The sequence below is a fragment of the Lissotriton helveticus genome, chromosome 1_1 (genome assembly GCF_964261635.1).
Source record: "Lissotriton helveticus chromosome 1_1, aLisHel1.1, whole genome shotgun sequence".
NCBI classification, from domain to species: Eukaryota; Metazoa; Chordata; class Amphibia; order Caudata; family Salamandridae; genus Lissotriton; species Lissotriton helveticus.
Genome location: NC_136057.1, coordinates 1,376,925,687 through 1,376,945,462, shown reverse-complemented (window position 1 = coordinate 1,376,945,462; position 19,776 = coordinate 1,376,925,687). Strand labels below are relative to the sequence as shown.

Here is a 19,776-nt window from a genome sequence, read left to right as displayed (position 1 = left end):
AATCAGTCATATTGTGTTCTGCATTAAGCACTCTTCGGCGTTCCGTTAGTTAAAATGCTACTCCCTCCGTCGCATTTTGTTTTAGTAATTTAGCTTATAACCTGAGGAATACACGATGCGAGCACCTCTGCCCTGACTCCCTTCAGCACGCGCTGCTGCTGTGCTGTTGCTATGAATAGCTCAACTTCCTATCGGACTGATTGAAGGAAACAAGCATTGGTCCTGTCAGCCTGATTGAAGGACAACAATCATTGGCAAAGCCAACGCTAGCAGTTTAAATCATAAGCTCAGTCTATAATATAAAATGCAATACAGACTTTTACGTTTTACCCGTGCGGAGACAGACGTACATGTGCTATCCCCCAAGAGGTTTCAATACAAAAGAACATTCTCTTCCGCCAGTTATTTCTTACATGACACAGATTCAGGTACTGTGTAATGTATCATCACGTGAAACGATCATCACTTGCATTCTCCCCCGCCGCCCCCGAGAACCGAATATGCCTAGGCGGCCTTGCACTACGGGCACACGAACAGTCTAATCCTGTAAGGGGACCTGATACAAGCAGGGGCGAGTTGGTGTATGAATTAAAGGACAAAAGATGGGGAGAATGGAGACTGTACAGTGTTACAGCCAGCAGCCCACTGGTCACAGTACCTGCAATTCATTTATTCAGTTGGATTCGATATTTATGTAACTGCAGGACAGACCGCTGGTACCGACTTCCCTAAAAGGCAGTCGCCGCGTGTCAACTCGGACAGCCGCTAAGATGGATCAATATTCGCCACCGACCTCAGCGCGCTCACCACAGCGCACTTACCGCAGGGCTTGGGGCAAAGGACCGACAATGGTGGCCAGCTAATGGTGGCCGAATTATAGCGCCGCTCCGAAACCTGCATGCATCTACCTGCTTTACATAGAAAGTATACAGACTACTGTCTATGCTGGAGTTCTGGACTTTTTAGTTCCGTCCAGAGGTGTCAGGGACAACACCCGAAGACCCCGGAGTTCAACCTGTCTTGGTACACAAACAAACAGAAACACGGGCTTCTCGATGGTGGCGTCAAAGACCAAAGGTTTATTACTGCAGGGACACAGAAGTCACAGAAACTACACATGGGCAGTATCTAGGAGCCTGTTCGATTTGTACAAAGAGGATTGCTCCTTATATACTAAATATTGGGCTTCAGGCAAATTCTTTACATGTTACCACAGTTCTAAACATTCGTGTCTTAAACAATAAATATTTGGCGTTGCACAGGAATCGTCAACAGTATCTGATGTCAAAACATTACGAATGAGGGGTTCCCACTAGTCCATCATAATCCCATGTCAATTCTTCATTCAAGACCCGGACCGCCTCATCGTAAATTTCGTTACCTCCCCCTAATAAAGGCCCAGAAGGAAAGGAGCAGAGCCAGGTGTAGAAGATAGAAAGACAGGATAAGAAATGTTTGTGGGTCGTAAATGGGCACGGTTACCAGTTTCGGCCGCCTAATCATGATCAGGTCAACGAACACAAGAACCAGTATAGCAGGACTGGCCTCAGGCTGGGGAGGCAGTTCTTGCCGAGTCATGCTGCTACAGCGTTGCTGGCCTAAGGTGCACGTGTCACTAGCAAGGTGAATTGCCGGTTAAAGCCTACGTGTCCTTAAATGAAAAGAGATCATTGCGTGTCCATTGACTATGTGAGGGCAAGGAATACAAAATGGCTTCCGTGTTCTAAGATGGATGCCACGGGTAAAACAGAAATGTGTTTGTAACTGGAGTGCTCTTGCTCGTAGTATAGCGAAAACACCAGGATATACTAAATGGATCATTTGCGGTTCACTGATACCAAAATTATGTATTTACGACAATGTTATAAACACGAGTAAAATCGTCACGGAACCTCAGACCCTCCTTTTGCCCTTACATAGGCAATTACTCAGTCTATATCAGAGTCAGAGTCTAATTCTATGCTCATTAGGTCAGTGACATGTTGTTGTATCATCATCCTGTCTCGTGTCTTTTCTCCTAATGTAGGTGGTTTTCTGAAACAGGTTGCAGCACAGAGGCTACACAGAGCGGGACCACATTGGATAATAAGACAGCACGAGAACAGACATACTAGGATGACACCAATGACCATCAGAACCTTCCATCCCCACTCTGATACCAGAGTCCAAAACCACTCCATGAAGGACCAGTTTCCCTTATCTACGTGTATGGAGTCGGAAATCTTATGTAGCTTAGAGATCGCTTCATAGACTGTTGGAGCATTATTTGGAATAAAGACACAGCAGCTCGATTGGATCATTCTGCATACCCCACCTCGATCTGCAAGTATTACGTCTAGAACCATACGGTTCTGCAACGTCATGAGACGATCCGCCTGAAGCTCAGCTGTTAAGTTACTAAGGGCACCAGCAGTTTCTGTAATAGTAGATTCAACTACTCGTGTTAGTTGACGTATACTTCTACTATTAGCCATAGGCCCCCAAAACGGAAGGAAACCTTTGAAAAAGTCTCCAGCTTCTTGACCAGCGGTATCTTCCTTGCTGAAGACACCTCTTGCTACTCTGGTTTTGTGATAATCTGAAGAAGCAGTGTATGTCGGAGGTAACAATCGAGCAATATAACATGAACCTGAAAAGTCAGCAGGCAGCCATGTATATGCTCTGTCCTGACAAATGAAGTAGGTACCCCTAGCAGTCAGAAAGGCAGGGGAGGAGTCAGACGGAAATACGTAAGTCTCAACGCACTCACTGCTCCCTAGCTGAGCTCTCGGATTTCTCCCATTTCCTTGCAAGCAGACCTGACCTCGGTGAGGCACGACCCAAACTGAAGTGGAGCTTTTACGCTTGCTTTCTCCCAAACCAAGGCGATACTCTGTAGAGTTCCAACTCAAATACACCAGTAATTCATCTCTAGGATAAGATGGAGTATTATTGACGTCTTTAATCATATCAATAATTCCCTGGACTAAAGCTTTGTTGGCTGAGTTGTATTTAGTGGACCGTGGTGGACGCGGAGGATAAGTCTCAAGGGCATATGAAAAAATGGTCTGAAAAGCCTGAAATGATCCATTATAGCTGAAAGGCAAGACTAGATAGGGAATGCCTTTATCCATGGTGTGAGGTATCAAACCACACACCCAGCAGTCTGTAGTATTAACTATCAGTTGGTGTTGATGCAAGAGCTGTACAAATGTATTGTTCATAAATTCTGAGCGTCGAGCTTGTTCGTGTTCAGGAAATGAGTGGAAAGAATGCATAGAAGAAACCGTAGAAGTAGTAGGATCAAGGGAAGGTACTGTAGTTACTGGCATAAAAATCAAATGTACACCAAAGACGATTCCACCCACCAACGTTATTAAAACGATAAAAAATGTAACTGCACATTGCATTAGAAAGCATTTGCTGTGTAGTATTCTGTTCAGTCTATTTCTGCGAACATAAATTACATTTTCTCGTTGTAGCTCAGGAAGCTCCATCTTCTACGACCGTTCGCGACCACTGATGATGTGTACGTAGATGAAAATGCCTCTACCAGCCCTGGGAGTTCCCAGAACTAACAGAAAGATCGACCTTGTGTCGGACCCCCGCAGATTCAACTAGGCACACAGCCACGACCCTACGGCTACCCAGACGGCAAGGCAATTTTAAAACAAAAAGAAACAATACATAGTATTAGCAAACTTCCTGGCTGGAGGCAATGTATAGCAAATTCAAATCTGAAAATAGGCAGTTTCCTGCTTTATTTGTCCATATTGTAAGAACGTAAGTTGTATCTCAGTTTTGCAGGAGCTGTCTGATCTGGGAACAATGTATTTTCAGCTGACGTTGCAATGTTCACGTTCGCAGATGACAAATGTTCTTTTGGTACAGATGACAAATGTTCAGGGTTCAAAAGAGCAGTTTCAGGAGGAGAGTCAGAATTTGGTGAATCCGTGATCAGTTCTGCATCGCTGAAAGGTATGAACCTGGGGATTTGTTCCGTTTCAGAGGCACCGATTCCTTTCTTTACCCAGTTGTCGTAAGGAAGTGGCAGAGGCACACGTTTAGCATGAGTCGTATGGATCCAATTTCTTCTTCCGGCCACACGAATAGCAGTTCTCGTTGCTAGCAGGACTTGGAACGGGCCAATAAATCTGGGCTGAAGATTTTTCGTTCTTGCAAAATTTCGGATGACCACCTGATCACCCGGTTTCAGCTGATGGCCTGGACTCTCCGATGGCTTTGGCAATGCGTCGAAAACCTGTTGGTGAATAAGACTCAATTTAGCAGTCAAGTCGAAAAGGTAATCAATTAACATTGGGTATTCCAGCTGCTTAAATTCTTTCGGTCTAGGTACCCCCCAAACATTTGCAGGACGACCGAAAACTATTTCGTAGGGACTAAGCCCTACTCTAGAATGTACAGTTGCTCTTGTTGATAGCAAAGCCAAAGGCAATGCGTCTGGCCAGGACAAACCCGTGGATGCTTGTATCTTAGCGAGTTTCAGTTTAAGGGTGCCATTGTAACCCTCGACTAAACCCGCGGACTGGGGATGATTCGCACTATGAAATTTCTGTCTAATCCCTAGGCCGGCACACACACTCTGCATAACTTTCCCTATGAACTCACTTCCGTTGTCTGACCATACAATCCGTGGCATTCCGTATCTGGGGAAGTATTCTTTAAGAAGAATTTTGGCAGTGGATAAGGCAGTATTGTCCTTCAGTGGGTATGCTTCGATCCATCTGGAGAAAGCACAAACTACCACTAGGACGTATTTCAGGTTATTACAACGATCCATGTGAATGAAGTCTAGCTGGATCACTTCAAAGGGGCAGGAAGGAGGAGCGAAGTGACCTGCAGGTGTGGGGATTCCCTTGCCAGGATTATGCATCAAGCATACCATACAATTCCTCACCACTCTCTCTGCACATCTACTAATCCCGTCATTCTTCCAGACCGGAGCCAACATCTTACAAATCCCTTTTGAACTGATGTGCGCTGTTCCATGTGCCATCGTCACTACTGCAAGCACATACGCATTAGGCAACATCCAACGCTGTTGTTCCGACAAGTCAATCCAACACCCACTCGAGTCCAATTTACCCGTGCTCTCTTTCCATGCAAGTTTTTCCTCCTCAGTCGCCTCTTTCTAAATTTCTTTCACGCTTTCCACTGTGTCTTCACACATTCCAGACTCAGAAATCCATCTTGCAGACGTTGCAACATACATTCTACTCATCATATTTCTGGCTGTCTGTTTTGCAGTCTCATCAGCTAAAGCATTCCCACGACCAACATCATCCGTGATTGCTTTATGAGCACTGCATTTCACAATCGCAACTTCAGTCGGTAAGGTTAGAGATTCCAACAAGTCATTAACTAGCTGACCATGTTGAATCTTAGTCCCATGGGACGTAATGAAACCTCTCTCTTTCCACAAACGGCCAAAACTATGGGCCACGCCGAACGCGTACTGACTATCTGTGAACACGTTCACTCTCTTTCCCTTAGCTAAAACGCACGCTCTTGTTAGCGCGATCAATTCTGCAGCCTGGGCAGAATTCTGACTCACTCTTGCAGTCTCCACAATCGTACTCAAAGTCGTTACTGCATAAGCAGCAGTCACATCACCATTCTCCAATTTGAAGCAAGACCCGTCAACATACAACGTGCCATCTGGTTCTGACAACGGAGTGTCTTTTAAGTCGATTCGTCCTTTTGTTTCTTCCTCAGTTCTGAAACAACAGTCGTGTGGTTCGGAATCACTCGACTCTTCGCTAGTCGGCAACAATGTTGCTGGATTCAATACATTGCATCTTTTGATCTGAATATGACTAGCTAACAGTGTCAGTTCATAACCTGATAATCTAGCACTGGTAAGGTGTTGCGTCTTGGTTCGGTTCATGAGTGTATCCACAGCATGAGGAACCATGACTACTAGCATGTTGTTCATTACTAAACCAGCAGATTGTCGAATGGAAGCTGCAGCTGCGGCTGTAGCTCTCAAGCAACTAGGCAATGCTCTAGCTACTGGATCTAATGTTGATGAAAAATACGCGCAAGGGCGTTGTTTATCACCAAATTTCTGCGTCAAAACACTCAATGCACAACCTTCTCTCTCGTGGACATAGAGCGTGAATGGCTTACTGTAGTCGGGTGTAGGCTCTGGAAGGATTTGGATGGCAAAGTATTGGAGGACTACTTGCTAGCTTCCACTTTCTTGCCACCTATAGATATAAATGAAGCAGCGGAAAACTATACAAATTGGTTAGATCAAGCTTGTACCTCCCTAGTCCAGTCCAAACACTGCCGCCCAACACGTATAATACCCTCTGCCCCTTGGTTCACCGAGGAACTACGCGATTATAAGGTGTCGTGTAAAAAATTAGAGCGCCAATGGCGCACAAAATATTCAAAGGCAGACAAAATGTTACTTAATGCCAGACTTAAGATATACAAAGGAATGATTAAAAAGGCTAAAAGCGTCTATTTTTCCGCAAAAATTGAGATTGCGAAGAATTCCTCCCAAGAACTTTTTAAAACTGTGACCAATTTAAGTGCTTTGAAATCAGTCACTATCCCCCCTAGTCTGGAGCTATGCGAGACTCTTGCAAAATTCTTTTTGGGAAAGGTAGAGCTAATATTCTCCGCCTTGGAACATCAAGTGAGGCTCACTCTCAGTGAGAGAACCCATAAGTCCATGCAAGAGAACTCGCAGTCCCCGGAATTCGTGGAGTTTAGCCCAGTAAAAGTAGAAGAAATTATAAAGTTATTGCTAAAAACTAAATCAGGCTCACCCCACGATCCCTGTCCAGCTGCTGTGGCCCAACTTGCAGCCACTCCCATCTCAGTTATGTTGACTGAAGTTTTTAACATGATGTTTAAAGGAGGAGAATATCCATTGTGTTGGAAGCAGGTCTCTATTGCACCTTTGCTTAAAAAGGCTACTTTGGACATCTCTGATCCCAACAGCTACAGGCCCATAGCTAGACTCCCATTACCGGCCAAGCTTATTGAGAGGGCCATGAATGCTCAGCTCTGTGATTTCCTTAGATCCTCTCAGGGGCTTGACATGGCGCAACATGGATTTAGGGAGGGCCACAGCACTGAGACTGCCCTCATCAAGTCCACGGAAGAAATTAGGAAGGTGATGGATATGGGCGGACGGGCGGTCTTGGTACTTCTCGACCTGTCCGCGGCCTTCGATACGGTCCACCACAACATCTTGGTGGACCGCCTGGAAGGCTGCGGAGTGCGGGGAGTTGCGCTGAGCTTGCTGAAGTCTTTCCTCTCGGATAGGGTTCAGGTGGTGGCCCTGGGAGATTTTGAATCCACTCCTTTCACACTCCCAGGAGGGGTTCCCCAGGGCTCTTCCCTGAGCCCTACCCTCTTTAATATTTACATCTCCTCCCTCGCCCCGGTGATTCGGTCATTTGGCTTTGAACTTACATCTTACGCAGATGATACACAAATTGTGGTATCTCTGCTCCCGGGTCGAGAGGAGGGAATAGCAGCAAGATTTCAGGACTGCATGACCGCAGTAAGCTCATGGATGGCCAGGAATTGCCTTAAATTGAACTCTTCGAAGACGGAGGTTCTTCTCTTTGGCAATGAGACCAACTTATGGACCCCCAACTGGTGGCCGCAAGAAATGGGAGATCTTCCCATACCTGCCACGACAGTAAAAAATCTAGGGATACTCATTGACAAACAACTTACTTTTAAGACACAAGTCAATGCCCTCTCCTCCTCAGTCCACTGGATAATAAAAACAATAAGGAAAATTCTCCCCTTTCTCTCCATTAGCAGTAGGAAAACTGTCGTGACAGCATTAGTGCTGTCACGCCTCGACTACTGCAACAGTCTGTATTTACAAGCACAGCAAGGGATCCTGAATAAGCTACAGACGCTGCAAAATGCTGCTGTTCGCTTAATCACGGGTCTACCCAAGTTTGCCTCCGTTTCCGGGGAACTGAGGAAATTGCACTGGCTCCCAGTACGGAAACGTATGATGTTCAAAGCGTTGTGCATAGTGTTCAAGGCAGTGAATGGACTAGGTCCATCTTTCCTTCAACAACACTTCCAGCTGTACAAGCCAGGCCGACATTTAAGATCATCTAACAAATGGCTTGTCAAGACTGATCGCATTAGGAAAGTCCGATGGGGAGGCCGCAGTTTTATTTCCGGAGCAGCTGATATCTGGAATAAGATGCCCCTCCCCCTAAAACAAAGCACTGACCTAATGACATTTAGGAAGAACACTAAAACATGGCTTTTCAATCTATAGGGACTAACATCGCATGGAGAAAGTACATCATTTTAGCGCCAGGACACCTGCCCGGTAACAGTGCGCTCAATAAATGGTAAAAAATAAATAAATACCCAATACAGGTGCTGAACACAGTGCATTTCGTAACTCAGAAAAACTCTGCTGACATTCAGCAGACCATGGTACCGGACTCGGGACACCTTTCCCAGTCAAGGCTACCAATGGTTTTGCTAGAAGAGAAAAATTTGGGATCCATTGCCTACAATATGAGGTAATACCCAAAAAGGCACGTACTTCTCTCTGCGTGCTAGGAACGTTCATCTGTGTAATTGCTTTTATTCTCTCTGGGGTCAACTTCCTTCCCTCCTTTGACAAGAGATGACCTAGGTAGGTCACTTCTTGGCAGCAGTATTGCATTTTTGAAGGTGACACCTTGTGATTCAAATCTGACAAGTGATGCAATAAAGAAATCGTAGCTGTTTTGCAAGTTTCCTTGTCATCGGCAGCCACTAGAAGATCATCGACATACTGTACTAAAGCAGAACCACGAGGAAGTACGAAGGAATCTAACTGGCTTTTTAATGCTTGACTGTAAATGGATGGGCTTTCACAATAACCTTGTGGAGCGCGTTTAAATCTAAAACTTCGTCCTCCTAGAGAGAAACCGAAGATATCTCTGCTTTCCTCGGCTATCGGAATGCTGAAAAAGGCATTTTTCAAGTCGACAACCGAAAACCATGCTGCTGTAGCAGGAATCAACGTTAACAATGCAGTAATGTCTGGAACCACAGGAAACTGTGGGATCACAATTTTATTAACCTCTCTAAGATCAATTACGAACCTATATACTGGAGGCTTTGTAGGGTCAGTTCGTTTCAAAATAGGCAGTACAGGACTATTACAGACATTACCTCTAGTCTCTTCTACAACATCTTTCTTGATCAGGTCTTGTACTATCAGTAGGAGCGCACGCTCACCTTCACTAGAGATTCTGTATTGTGGAATTCGTGGAAGTTTGACATTTGCTTTCAAAGTTACTACATAGGGTGGAATTTCCAATAGACCTACATCATTAGGACCAGTCGCCCAAAGAGTATCAGGGAGTGAACGCAGCTCTGGTGGGAGCGCATCCATCGACAAGTACATCGGGGAGATTATTCTTTTACCCAACGTAAGCTGTACTCCTGCTGGAGAACAGTACAATGTCGCGTACAGGCGTTTTAACAAGTCTAAACCAAGCAGATTTTCGTTACAACCTGTCGTCAAAATCAGGGGTGCTTTCAATTGACGTGGTCCAACAGAAATAGACAAAGGACCAGAAACAGGGTTGTGAACAGGGGCGCCCGAAAAACCTACTGAAACGTTTGTTGAGCCAGACAAAGGTGCGCCAGGGAGTTTCGCATGTATGATAGAACTTTTTGCTGCACCAGTATCCAACAGAAACGGTTCGACTATTCCTGATGTTGCTACCGCGACATAAGGCCCACTCTGATCTACTGGTACTGATACTACTCCCTCTCTTTGTCCATGGCTGTCCTAGTATTCACTTTGCTGATCTTCCTCACTAGCTTCATAATAGTCTTCAACATGATACTGTGGAGACCTATTCTGTTGGGCAGATTGTCCATTACGCTGGTCGAAATAATTAGAGGGGCGATCACTTGTCTGTGGAGGCATAGCACCTCGTCCTCGACCTCTAGAGTTTTGCATAGAACTACCACGACCTCTCTGAGCGGCCGCATCATTATTTTGCGCCCGAACTGGACAATCACTTTTGTAATGACCTTCCTTTTTGCAATAAGCACATTGATTCCATTGGTATTGTGGCCTTTGAAAATTATAATCCGTTCTTTGATATGACCCTTGCTGCATATTAGTTTGATTCATGCGAGGCGGATAAGCTTGCTGTAAAAGTACTTTAGTTTTTAAATCTTTCGTCTTTTTATCTGATTTTTCCTTCTCTTCTTTATCCCTATTTTCGTAGTACTGAGCAGTCGCAAGTATTTGCGCAGTCGTAGAGACAGCCCACGCACTTTCAGAATTCTTTAATTTACCACTAAGTTCTGGCAACAGATTGTGCACAAATTTATCAACAAATAATCTCTGGCCTCCTTCTGTGCTCATATCCTGACCACTATGATCCACGAAAGTTTCTTCGAATCTTGTGAAAAAGTCGGAGACGCTTTCGTCTTTCTTTTGTTTGCACGCGGACAATTTATCCCAGTTAACGCGTAATGCAGGCATTAAGGTTTTCATTAAATCGATTATTCTACCAGGCAAGTTAGCAATTAAAGGTTCAGGTTTGGAACCACCTATTTGTTGACCATCCGCTGCAGTTATAGCTGCCCAGTCACCACCTAGGGCAACTGGATGATTCTCTTTACGAATTTTAGCCCAAATTGGTTGCGGTACTACGTTACCAAATAGCAGATCTATGTCAGCAAGATTCAATACACAAGCGTCAACTGTTTGAGCCAACTCTTTGTAGTACCCTGCAGGATTTTTACGCGGATCTGGCAAGGCCTGTTTTACTGCTAACACTTCAGCTCGTTTCCATGGAATATGTATCCAGACTCTCTGGAATTGGGCCGGAGCGGCTGCAATACCAAGCGGTGCATTAGCTTGCACAGCTTCGCGCCAAATTGGTGGAACCTCTCTCATTGGATATTGACGATTTCGTTTCGTACTACGTTTCTCTAACTCTCTCGGTGAAAGAAGGGATGAGTCGGATCTATAACTTAAAATTAGTTCCATCGCTTCTTTTATATTTTGACCAACTATCATACCTGTAGCAAACTCTTTCTGAACATTAATTAATTCTCCTAAATTTGATTCAGGGTCATCCTCTTCCAATTCCTCACGTAGAAGGAAACACATTTCATCGAACACATATCGTTGTGTCGGTTCGTTCCATTGCATAAATGTATCTAATACATTTTGTACATTATATCTTCCAACTTTCGAAACCCATCTAAGGGCAGTGGAATCTAGTATTCCTCTTTCTTCAGTACTGGGAAGCTGACTACGTCTCTGCACAGAGTCAGAGGTAGGAGTCTTAATCAGAGTTTTATAGAAGGGAGATAGAATATTAGAGACAGAATCAGTGATTCTTCGTCGAACAGAAAGCGGAGTCATAATACTTGCAGAGGCAGTGAATAGAGTAGTAGTTGGAATAGATAGATCAGGAATAGTAGGAGTAGCAGGCAAAATAGCTTGTGAAGTGGCAGGTGTGAGTGACACAGGCATAGGAAAAGAAGCCGGCAACCCTAGAAGAGGGGTTGTCGAAGGAACATTAATATTGACCACAGGAGGTACAGGAACTAGATTCAGGGGAGCGGGAACAGGGACACCAGGTTGTCCAGCAACCGGTAATTGAACATTTGGTATAGGTGGAGCCGTAGCACCTTGTGCATACGGTGGGGGTGATCGTAACAAGTAAGACAATAGGGGATCCTTTTCAGGGTCCTCTACTGTCTTAGCCGTACTCGATGGCAAAGCAGGATAGCACTTGTCTATCGCTAAATTACGCTCTCTATCGGCCACCTCCATCGCTTTCTCAGACTCGTTGAGTTGCAGCTGCCTAGCAGACTGTTCTAAAGTCAACTCTTGCTCTTTCTGTTCTTTCTTCAACTTTTTAATTTCTCTCTGTTTAGATTCTTTTCGCCAATAACGGAAAGAATCAAACATTGCCGGCCGGGCTTTCTTCTTAAACAACCTTCTTTCTAAATTATCAAGAACTTCAGGTTCAAAACTACCATGTAGTGGCCAACTAAGGACACCGTCTTTCTCTGTGAAGCGGATCCATACCTCATTATAAGAGATAGGGCCCACACCAAATTTGCAATATAGATCATAAAGGGGAGTTCCAATCGGAGGAACCAAACACGAGTCTTCCAACCGGGAATCACTGTTGCAACTAAAACAAGACAACATACAATTTTTCCGACTTACCATTTTATAATCCGGAACACAAGACAAACAAGACACAAACAGAAAAGATGCGCACTCGAACCACGAACTTAGGCCTACCAGAACTGACAAATGTATCGATACCTGAACTGAACAGAATGATTATCGTAACCAGAATAACCAGTGATAATCTTACAGAACTGAACTGAACTGAGAACTAAAAGGATTATCCAAACAGGAGCAATCCTCACAAAATATTTAACTAGCAACCACTGAATACTTAACTGAGGCACTGAAGACGTCACCAAGGAGAAACCCGTCACGTTTCGCCGTACTGAGGACTGCACCTCGGGTCCAAGACAGGGCGACGGTCAAGGCAACGGAGCACTGCAGCCGTCTGAACGGGAACCCTCGTGGAAGAGGACGTCGGGGCCACTTTTGCGATATGCCGGGATCGATGAAGTGGGGCGCCTCCCTCTGAAATCTTCACACGAAGCTCCTCGAACTCTTCAGGCTTTTGGACCGGTACCGAATGACGTCGCCCCGAGTTGGGCGCCAAATGGAGTTCTGGACTTTTTAGTTCCGTCCAGAGGTGTCAGGGACAACACCCGAAGACCCCGGAGTTCAACCTGTCTTGGTACACAAACAAACAGAAACACGGGCTTCTCGATGGTGGCGTCAAAGACCAAAGGTTTATTACTGCAGGGACACAGAAGTCACAGAAACTACACATGGGCAGTATCTAGGAGCCTGTTCGATTTGTACAAAGAGGATTGCTCCTTATATACTAAATATTGGGCTTCAGGCAAATTCTTTACATGTTACCACAGTTCTAAACATTCGTGTCTTAAACAATAAATATTTGGCGTTGCACAGGAATCGTCAACAGTATCTGATGTCAAAACATTACGAATGAGGGGTTCCCACTAGTCCATCATAATCCCATGTCAATTCTTCATTCAAGACCCGGACCGCCTCATCGTAAATTTCGTTACCTCCCCCTAATAAAGGCCCAGAAGGAAAGGAGCAGAGCCAGGTGTAGAAGATAGAAAGACAGGATAAGAAATGTTTGTGGGTCGTAAATGGGCACGGTTACCAGTTTCGGCCGCCTAATCATGATCAGGTCAACGAACACAAGAACCAGTATAGCAGGACTGGCCTCAGGCTGGGGAGGCAGTTCTTGCCGAGTCATGCTGCTACAGCGTTGCTGGCCTAAGGTGCACGTGTCACTAGCAAGGTGAATTGCCGGTTAAAGCCTACGTGTCCTTAAATGAAAAGAGATCATTGCGTGTCCATTGACTATGTGAGGGCAAGGAATACAAAATGGCTTCCGTGTTCTAAGATGGATGCCACGGGTAAAACAGAAATGTGTTTGTAACTGGAGTGCTCTTGCTCGTAGTATAGCGAAAACACCAGGATATACTAAATGGATCATTTGCGGTTCACTGATACCAAAATTATGTATTTACGACAATGTTATAAACACGAGTAAAATCGTCACGGAACCTCAATGCTGTGTACCTTGTGCACATTTAGAGTTACGGCTGGGATCGTGTGTCCTCCCAGATCTGGCGTGCTACCAGGGGATGTAGAGACCCAAAAGCGGGAAACACCAAAAGATAAAAAGGGGGGGGTACAACTCGTGCTCACCACCAGGGCGGTCAGATGCCAAATAAGCTATAGTCAAGCACCACTAAAGCGGAAGCAGCAACACAACTTTAAATACAAATTTTTGGGCTGGAAAGCGGGATAACGTACCTGCTCCAGGTGAGGCACGAACTCACAACCTCGGCATCGCTCATTGCAAGTACTGCCATATAAGTACCGCGCGCTAACCGATTGCGCCACTAGAGCAGATAAACGCCAGAAACCTAAAAGGGGGTGTATAACGCGCGCTCACCACCAGGGCAGTCAGATGCGGGACCATAACCTACATACTTTCCGCTAAATACAAATTAGCGGGAAAGCGGTAGACAACAGAAACACACCTTCGGAATTTTATGGCGGGACAGCGGGAGACAACAGCAACACATTGTCGTCTAAATACAAATCTTGTAGCGGGAAACACCCAAACCTTAAAGAGGGGGTGCACAACGTGCGCTCACCACCAGGGTGGTCAGATGCGGGACCATAAACTACATACTTTCTGCTAAATCCAAATCAGCGGGAAAGCGGTAGACAACAGAAACACACCTTCGGCTTAATACAAAATTCTTAGCGGGCAAGTGGGAGACATCAGACATTTTACGGGGATGTGCAGCGCGCGCTCGGATCCAGAATTCAACCAACCAGAAAGCCTAAGCGGTATTTAAAACGCACATGTTTATGCAGATGCCTTACGACTGCCGCTTGAAATGACAATTTTAGTATGTACATAGCGCTTACTTTCCTTGCAAGGCATTGAAGCAAGCAGTACTCTACTATAGATAGAACCGCTAGCCCTTCCCGAGCCGAGTCTTGACAAATGCAGCCAAAAGCGATACCGCCTAGACAACAATGAAAACGCATTCGCAGCCTGTAGCACGAATTCCGCCGAATGCAAGCCCGATATTCGGAGAGAATCAAGAAGATATAAATTGCGTCATTTATTCTCTACAGCAGTGTAAATCAAACAAGCACTAGCCGCAAATATTCCACCGACGCCAAACCGCCGCCACGTCTGCAGCATCATGCTCAGACCGCCCCCCACATCTGCTGTCCCGGGCTCCCCCACCAACAGCGCCACCCACACAACGAGATCAAAGGACGTAACTTCCCTGTAACTCCCACGGCAAGCAAATCCGAAAATTATCATTTGCAAACAGCCCCAACCTAACCTTGCTCACTTAAAAGGACCAGCCCAAGTGAATTAAGGTGCCAACCTAGCCCCCTCGCCATTGTGTGTCTGCATGCGAACACTGGCTCGTTTATGTTCTTCTCCGCCCACTCAAGATCGTGCCAGTTACAGGGGAAATGTCGTCATACAGAAACCTCCGTGCTTATACATCGAGGCGAAGTCGTGCCGGCGACCGCTCCCCAAGTGCGCTGGGTAAAAACACCGCTGCAAAGTAATCGTGCACCCGTCCCGACCCCTCCGACAAGAAACATCACCGACCAATGGAGGTTTGCTGGCAAACGAGAAATTGCTTTTCATCTCGGAACAAGAATAAGGAAAACGCAAATGCCTTAAATCAGCGAGGCCAACCTAAAGCAACGACCGCATTCCCGGCCAGTCAGACACATCACAGGAGGATGCACACCTCGCACAAGAAACCTCGAGCGTTCGCCAAGCGCTTCGAAACGCGGCTTCGGGTGAAATGCCCCGAACGCCAGTGTCTACAACCTGGGCGTTCAGCCCGACCCTTTAAGGGCAATCTCCACTGCACATCAAACGGCGCAAGTGTTCCCAAAGCCGCGGCTCCAAACCTCTACCTCTGAGCATCTCTCCAACACCGCCGGAACAGACACCACCCGGCACGTTCTCCCTCGGCCCCCCAGGCCACACAAACCGCTGCTCGGCATCGGGGACGAGGCGCAGGACCGCCACGGCCGGACAGGAGAACAATCAGCGCAGAGCCTAAGGGAATCCTGGCGGGAAAGAGAGGCAGAGCGTGGTTGCTGGGCCGCTTTATACCATAAGGGACGCCCCCATCCCCAGGTGAGCCCTCCCTATTGGCTGCTTCCGTAGGAGGTCGGCTCAGGGAGGGGTGCCGCCGTGCTAAGGGCTCTGCTCGCCCGTCGTGTGGGACTAGGGCGCTGTCCCGCCCATGCTCCCCTGCGTGTCGCGCGGTCAGCTGCATTTCATCAGTTATAGTGTACGGTAACTAGAGCCACATGCTGAATGGAAGTGTAAGAACAGATCTTTGTCAGTCAGAGCACGAAGCAATTTGTCTTTCAGTGCTGGAAGTTGAGGAGAGCCTGTCCTACTAAGCCAGTATATGTCCTAAGGATCTGTGTTCATGTCTAATATCAATATTTTGGTTTTGTTGGATCTTTTCAATAATTCACAGCCATCCAGTTGCACACTTCACAATCTGCCATGGAATTTAGCAAGGGAACATTGAGAGCTTTAGTTTAAATGGACAGTGAGCTGAATATCACAAGTGGACAAACAGACCTTACATCCATCTTTCAGATTGTCCTATTCTTCTAACTAATTTAATAATCGGTTGCTTAATAGTTTTTCTAACATTTTACTGAAAACAGGAAGCAGAGTAATAGAACGGTAGCCAATGGCTGACTGACATGCGAGCCGTCCACTGATGGCCTAGTTAAGATTAATCTAAAAGATGTATTGCCCACATATATTGGTGGATCAAGAAGGGGGAGGTAAATGGGGGCAGGAAATTTTGTGGCAGCAGGTTGAGAATATAGCAGCAGACTGTTGAAGGAAGGTGGCACATTGAGTAACAAACAAAACAGAAATAGTAAGAAAATGAGCAGGGTTGAGGGAGAGACAAAAGTCTGGGTGAATGGGAAAGACACTGAACCAATCTGTGCCCTCAAAACTGCCTTGTAAGTGAGGGATGGAAGGACAAAAGTCTGGATTACTAGGCCTCGTAAGTAACTTTTCCGCGCCAGGGCTCATCGTCCCTCGCATTCGACTGTTTTTAATGTTTTTTTCTCATGTCTTCTAGGGTGACTCTGGTGGCCCGCTCGTCTGCAAGGAGTCATCTGGCAGGTGGTTCCTGGCTGGTGTGGTGAGCTGGGGTGCCAGCTGTGGAGTGCCCAAATACTATGGTGTCTACACCAGGGTCACACGGATGGTCGGCTGGATCAAGCATGTCATCTCATAGGTGTTTCCCAAATCTCAAACTTTTGGCTTGTCCCATCAATCACTGACATCCTTTATGTGGCATCATTACTAAACTGACTGCTCATTACTTGTCACAGAGTGGCCCAACTTTTGAAGACTCTCTAACTTCAGACCCTAGTGCTCTGTATGAAGCAGCCATGAGACAGCCTTTCCTTGCATCTGAGGCTTACGAGTCCACCTGACATAATATACCTTCAGAAGGAATACAAAAGAGTTCACCAGGCAGACAAAGAGCTGAAAACCAGCAACAGTACATTGTTTTTAGAGCTTGAGGTATCTCTGCCTGCTGTGAAGTCTTAAACCAGCTGCATTTCTCTTAATACACCAACAGTTCCCATCCTTTTCATCAGCTTTCTTTTGACTTGCAAAAGTTTCTCTTCACCTTTTCTGCTGCTTCTTTTTTAAGTGGGAGAATACTAGTTTGGCTTCATCTGTGACTTAGGAACATCTCTTCTTCTTCAAAACAATGGCGGGGATGGAAAGGAAATGGATGGCCTAAAGGTATAAAGATTAGCTTTACCCATGGTGCTATGAATTCACTGTAGCTGGAGGTCATCAAAGCTGTCTATTGGCAACATGGCTGCTTCCTGGGGAATGTTACTGCGAGCTGGGGTTCTTATAGCCCGATCTGTGTCCTTTGTCGCTCCATCCCCTGTAGCCTTCTAGGCCTGCGCTCGAACCCATCTTCTTACAGCCTGCGTCCTCCAGAAAACCAGCCTTCAGCACTAGTTGCTCGCGGTTCATGCCAGCTGTCACCCAGCATGCCCCTTTCTTCAAAGGTACAGCTGTGGTGAACAGCAAGTTCAAAGGCCTGAACCTAGACGACTTTAAAGGAAAGTATCTGGTGCTCTTTTTCTACCCCCTCGACTTCACTAATGTGTGCCGTACGGAAATTGTGGCCTTCAGTGACAAAGCAAATTAATTTCATGATGTGAACTGTGAAGTTGTGACTGTGTCAGTGGATTCGCACTTCAGCCATCTCGGCTGGATCAATACACCAAGGAAGAATGGCGGGTTGGGAACGATGCATATCTCACTTTTGTCAAATTTTACAAAGCAGATTTCCCGAGATTATGGAGTCCTTCTGGAGGGTCCAGGGGTAGCACTGAGGGGCCCCTTCATTATTGATCCATATGGGATTGTGAAACATTTGAGTGTGAATGACCTCCCAGTTGGCCGCAGTGTGAAATAAACACTGCGCCCGGTGAAAGCCTTCCAATACGTGGAGTCGCACAGGGAGGTGTGCCCCTGCCAATTGGACCCCAGATTCCCCAACGATCAAACCCACCACATATGGCTCCAAGGAGCATTTTGAGAAGGTGAACTGATGGTATTCAGATTGGGTCACCACAGTGCTGATGAAGACTGCCGTCTGCTGCTGCTGAAAGAACCAGATCTCCATATTGACGGAGCTGTGCCTGTCTCCAGGGATGGCATTAGGCAATGAGGAGACGCATAGCTTTTCATTTTCACAGTGAAGAATAATGGAAAAGAAGAGATTTGATTTTCTGTAATCACCAAGTAGATGGCTGAGAGATTTTATGTTAATTAAAGATCACTGTAGCTTACCACCTTTAAAGCGTTTTAAAACCTCTACAAATATGCCCCACATATATACAATAAAACCAGACTTTTTTTAACACTAATAGCATAGTTCCCACTCAAAAAAGGTGTCATACTGCTTTGTTATAAACTTGGAGGCTGTCATGTTTATAATCTTTAAAATCCATTTCTTTCTTAATTTATTTTCGAGTTTTTGTAAAGCGCCAAAGAGAGGTCCGTGTGGCCACTGCATTTCGTACATTGTCTCTTGCCATTCCATCCCCTCCCCAGACCAATTTTCTTTTGTGGGCTGTCGTGGTAACCAGGGCCCTGCTGCCACCTTTGCCCCTCTCTTCTTGCCACCTTTCTAGCCTTTTTTGCCATCTACTGCGGATGCCATCAACACACTGACCTGCTTACCTGCTTATGTCCAGAAACCCACTAAGGCTGACCAGGGGCCAACTCCGAAGAGGCGATGCTTCTCACCGTCACCTCCACCTTGAACTTACTGGTGCTTCTTTACATGTTTTTTGTGTCAGGCATGGCAGATACTTCCAGTTGGGGGTCATACACACGTGGGTCAATATTAAGCAGAGTCTGTAATATTATAGATACCATTTTTCAGAGGCCATAATTGAGATGCTATGGGTGAGAATTTGGATAAATACATATAGCTTATCAGCAATATTGGAGCCATGTGAATGTATATTTAAAAGGTAAAATTGAATTGTTGTCTGGTATCTTGAGCTGATGGGCAAAATTCGCGAATCCATTTGCATCCCCAACTTCAACTTGAATAGGGAAATATTTGCATTTTTAAGTGTAATTCCACATTTGGCATTGTCAAAGGGCAGATTTACACTGGCAAATCACGTTACTTATCATTAGATACGTTTGTTGTGGGGAATACATGAACTCCAGAAGATTTTTTTAGTTTGAACCTGTTCCTAGGCACCAGGCTGGATTCATACAAATCTTCCACAGTTTGAGTCAGATGCTTCTCCATGATATTACAGTCTGAGTTTTGCAATTTTGTCTCGGAAATGCCTAACTTCCTATAGAAGGATGCCATGACGTTGATGACACCAAGTCCAGCCTATCGAGGCTAGGGACTCTGAGGAAGACCCAAAGGAAATACAAAATTTAAACACAAAAACATTTTCTCAAGAGAGGAGTTGGGAGAGATGAAAGGAATCTGCAGGATCTCAAATATTCTTCAGAGAGAACATTACTGAAGGTAAACAACTTGTTCCCACAGCTACAACACAGTTGGAGAAAC

At 45.7% G+C, this 19,776-nt stretch overlaps 1 protein-coding gene, 1 non-coding gene and 1 pseudogene across 2 annotated transcripts in view; 2 read left to right on the top strand and 1 right to left on the bottom strand.

The window, feature by feature from the left end:
- Positions 1-18,026, top strand: part of TMPRSS6 (transmembrane serine protease 6) — a 257,626-nt gene extending 239,600 nt beyond the window's left edge. The window contains exon 18 of the mRNA XM_078650238.1: positions 16,777-18,026. Within this exon, the coding sequence (XP_078506364.1) occupies positions 16,777-16,935 (159 nt within the window). The 3' untranslated portion in view covers positions 16,936-18,026. The remainder of the gene's footprint in view (positions 1-16,776) is intronic.
- On the bottom strand, positions 13,920-14,014 carry TRNAI-UAU (transfer RNA isoleucine (anticodon UAU)). Its single transcript has 2 exons — positions 13,977-14,014; positions 13,920-13,955 (listed from the first exon to the last, which is right to left on the bottom strand). It is a non-coding gene; the product is annotated as a tRNA-Ile (tRNA).
- On the top strand, positions 17,698-18,842 carry LOC144824963 (thioredoxin-dependent peroxide reductase, mitochondrial-like; annotated as a pseudogene).
- Positions 18,843-19,776: the final 934 nt, after the last annotated feature.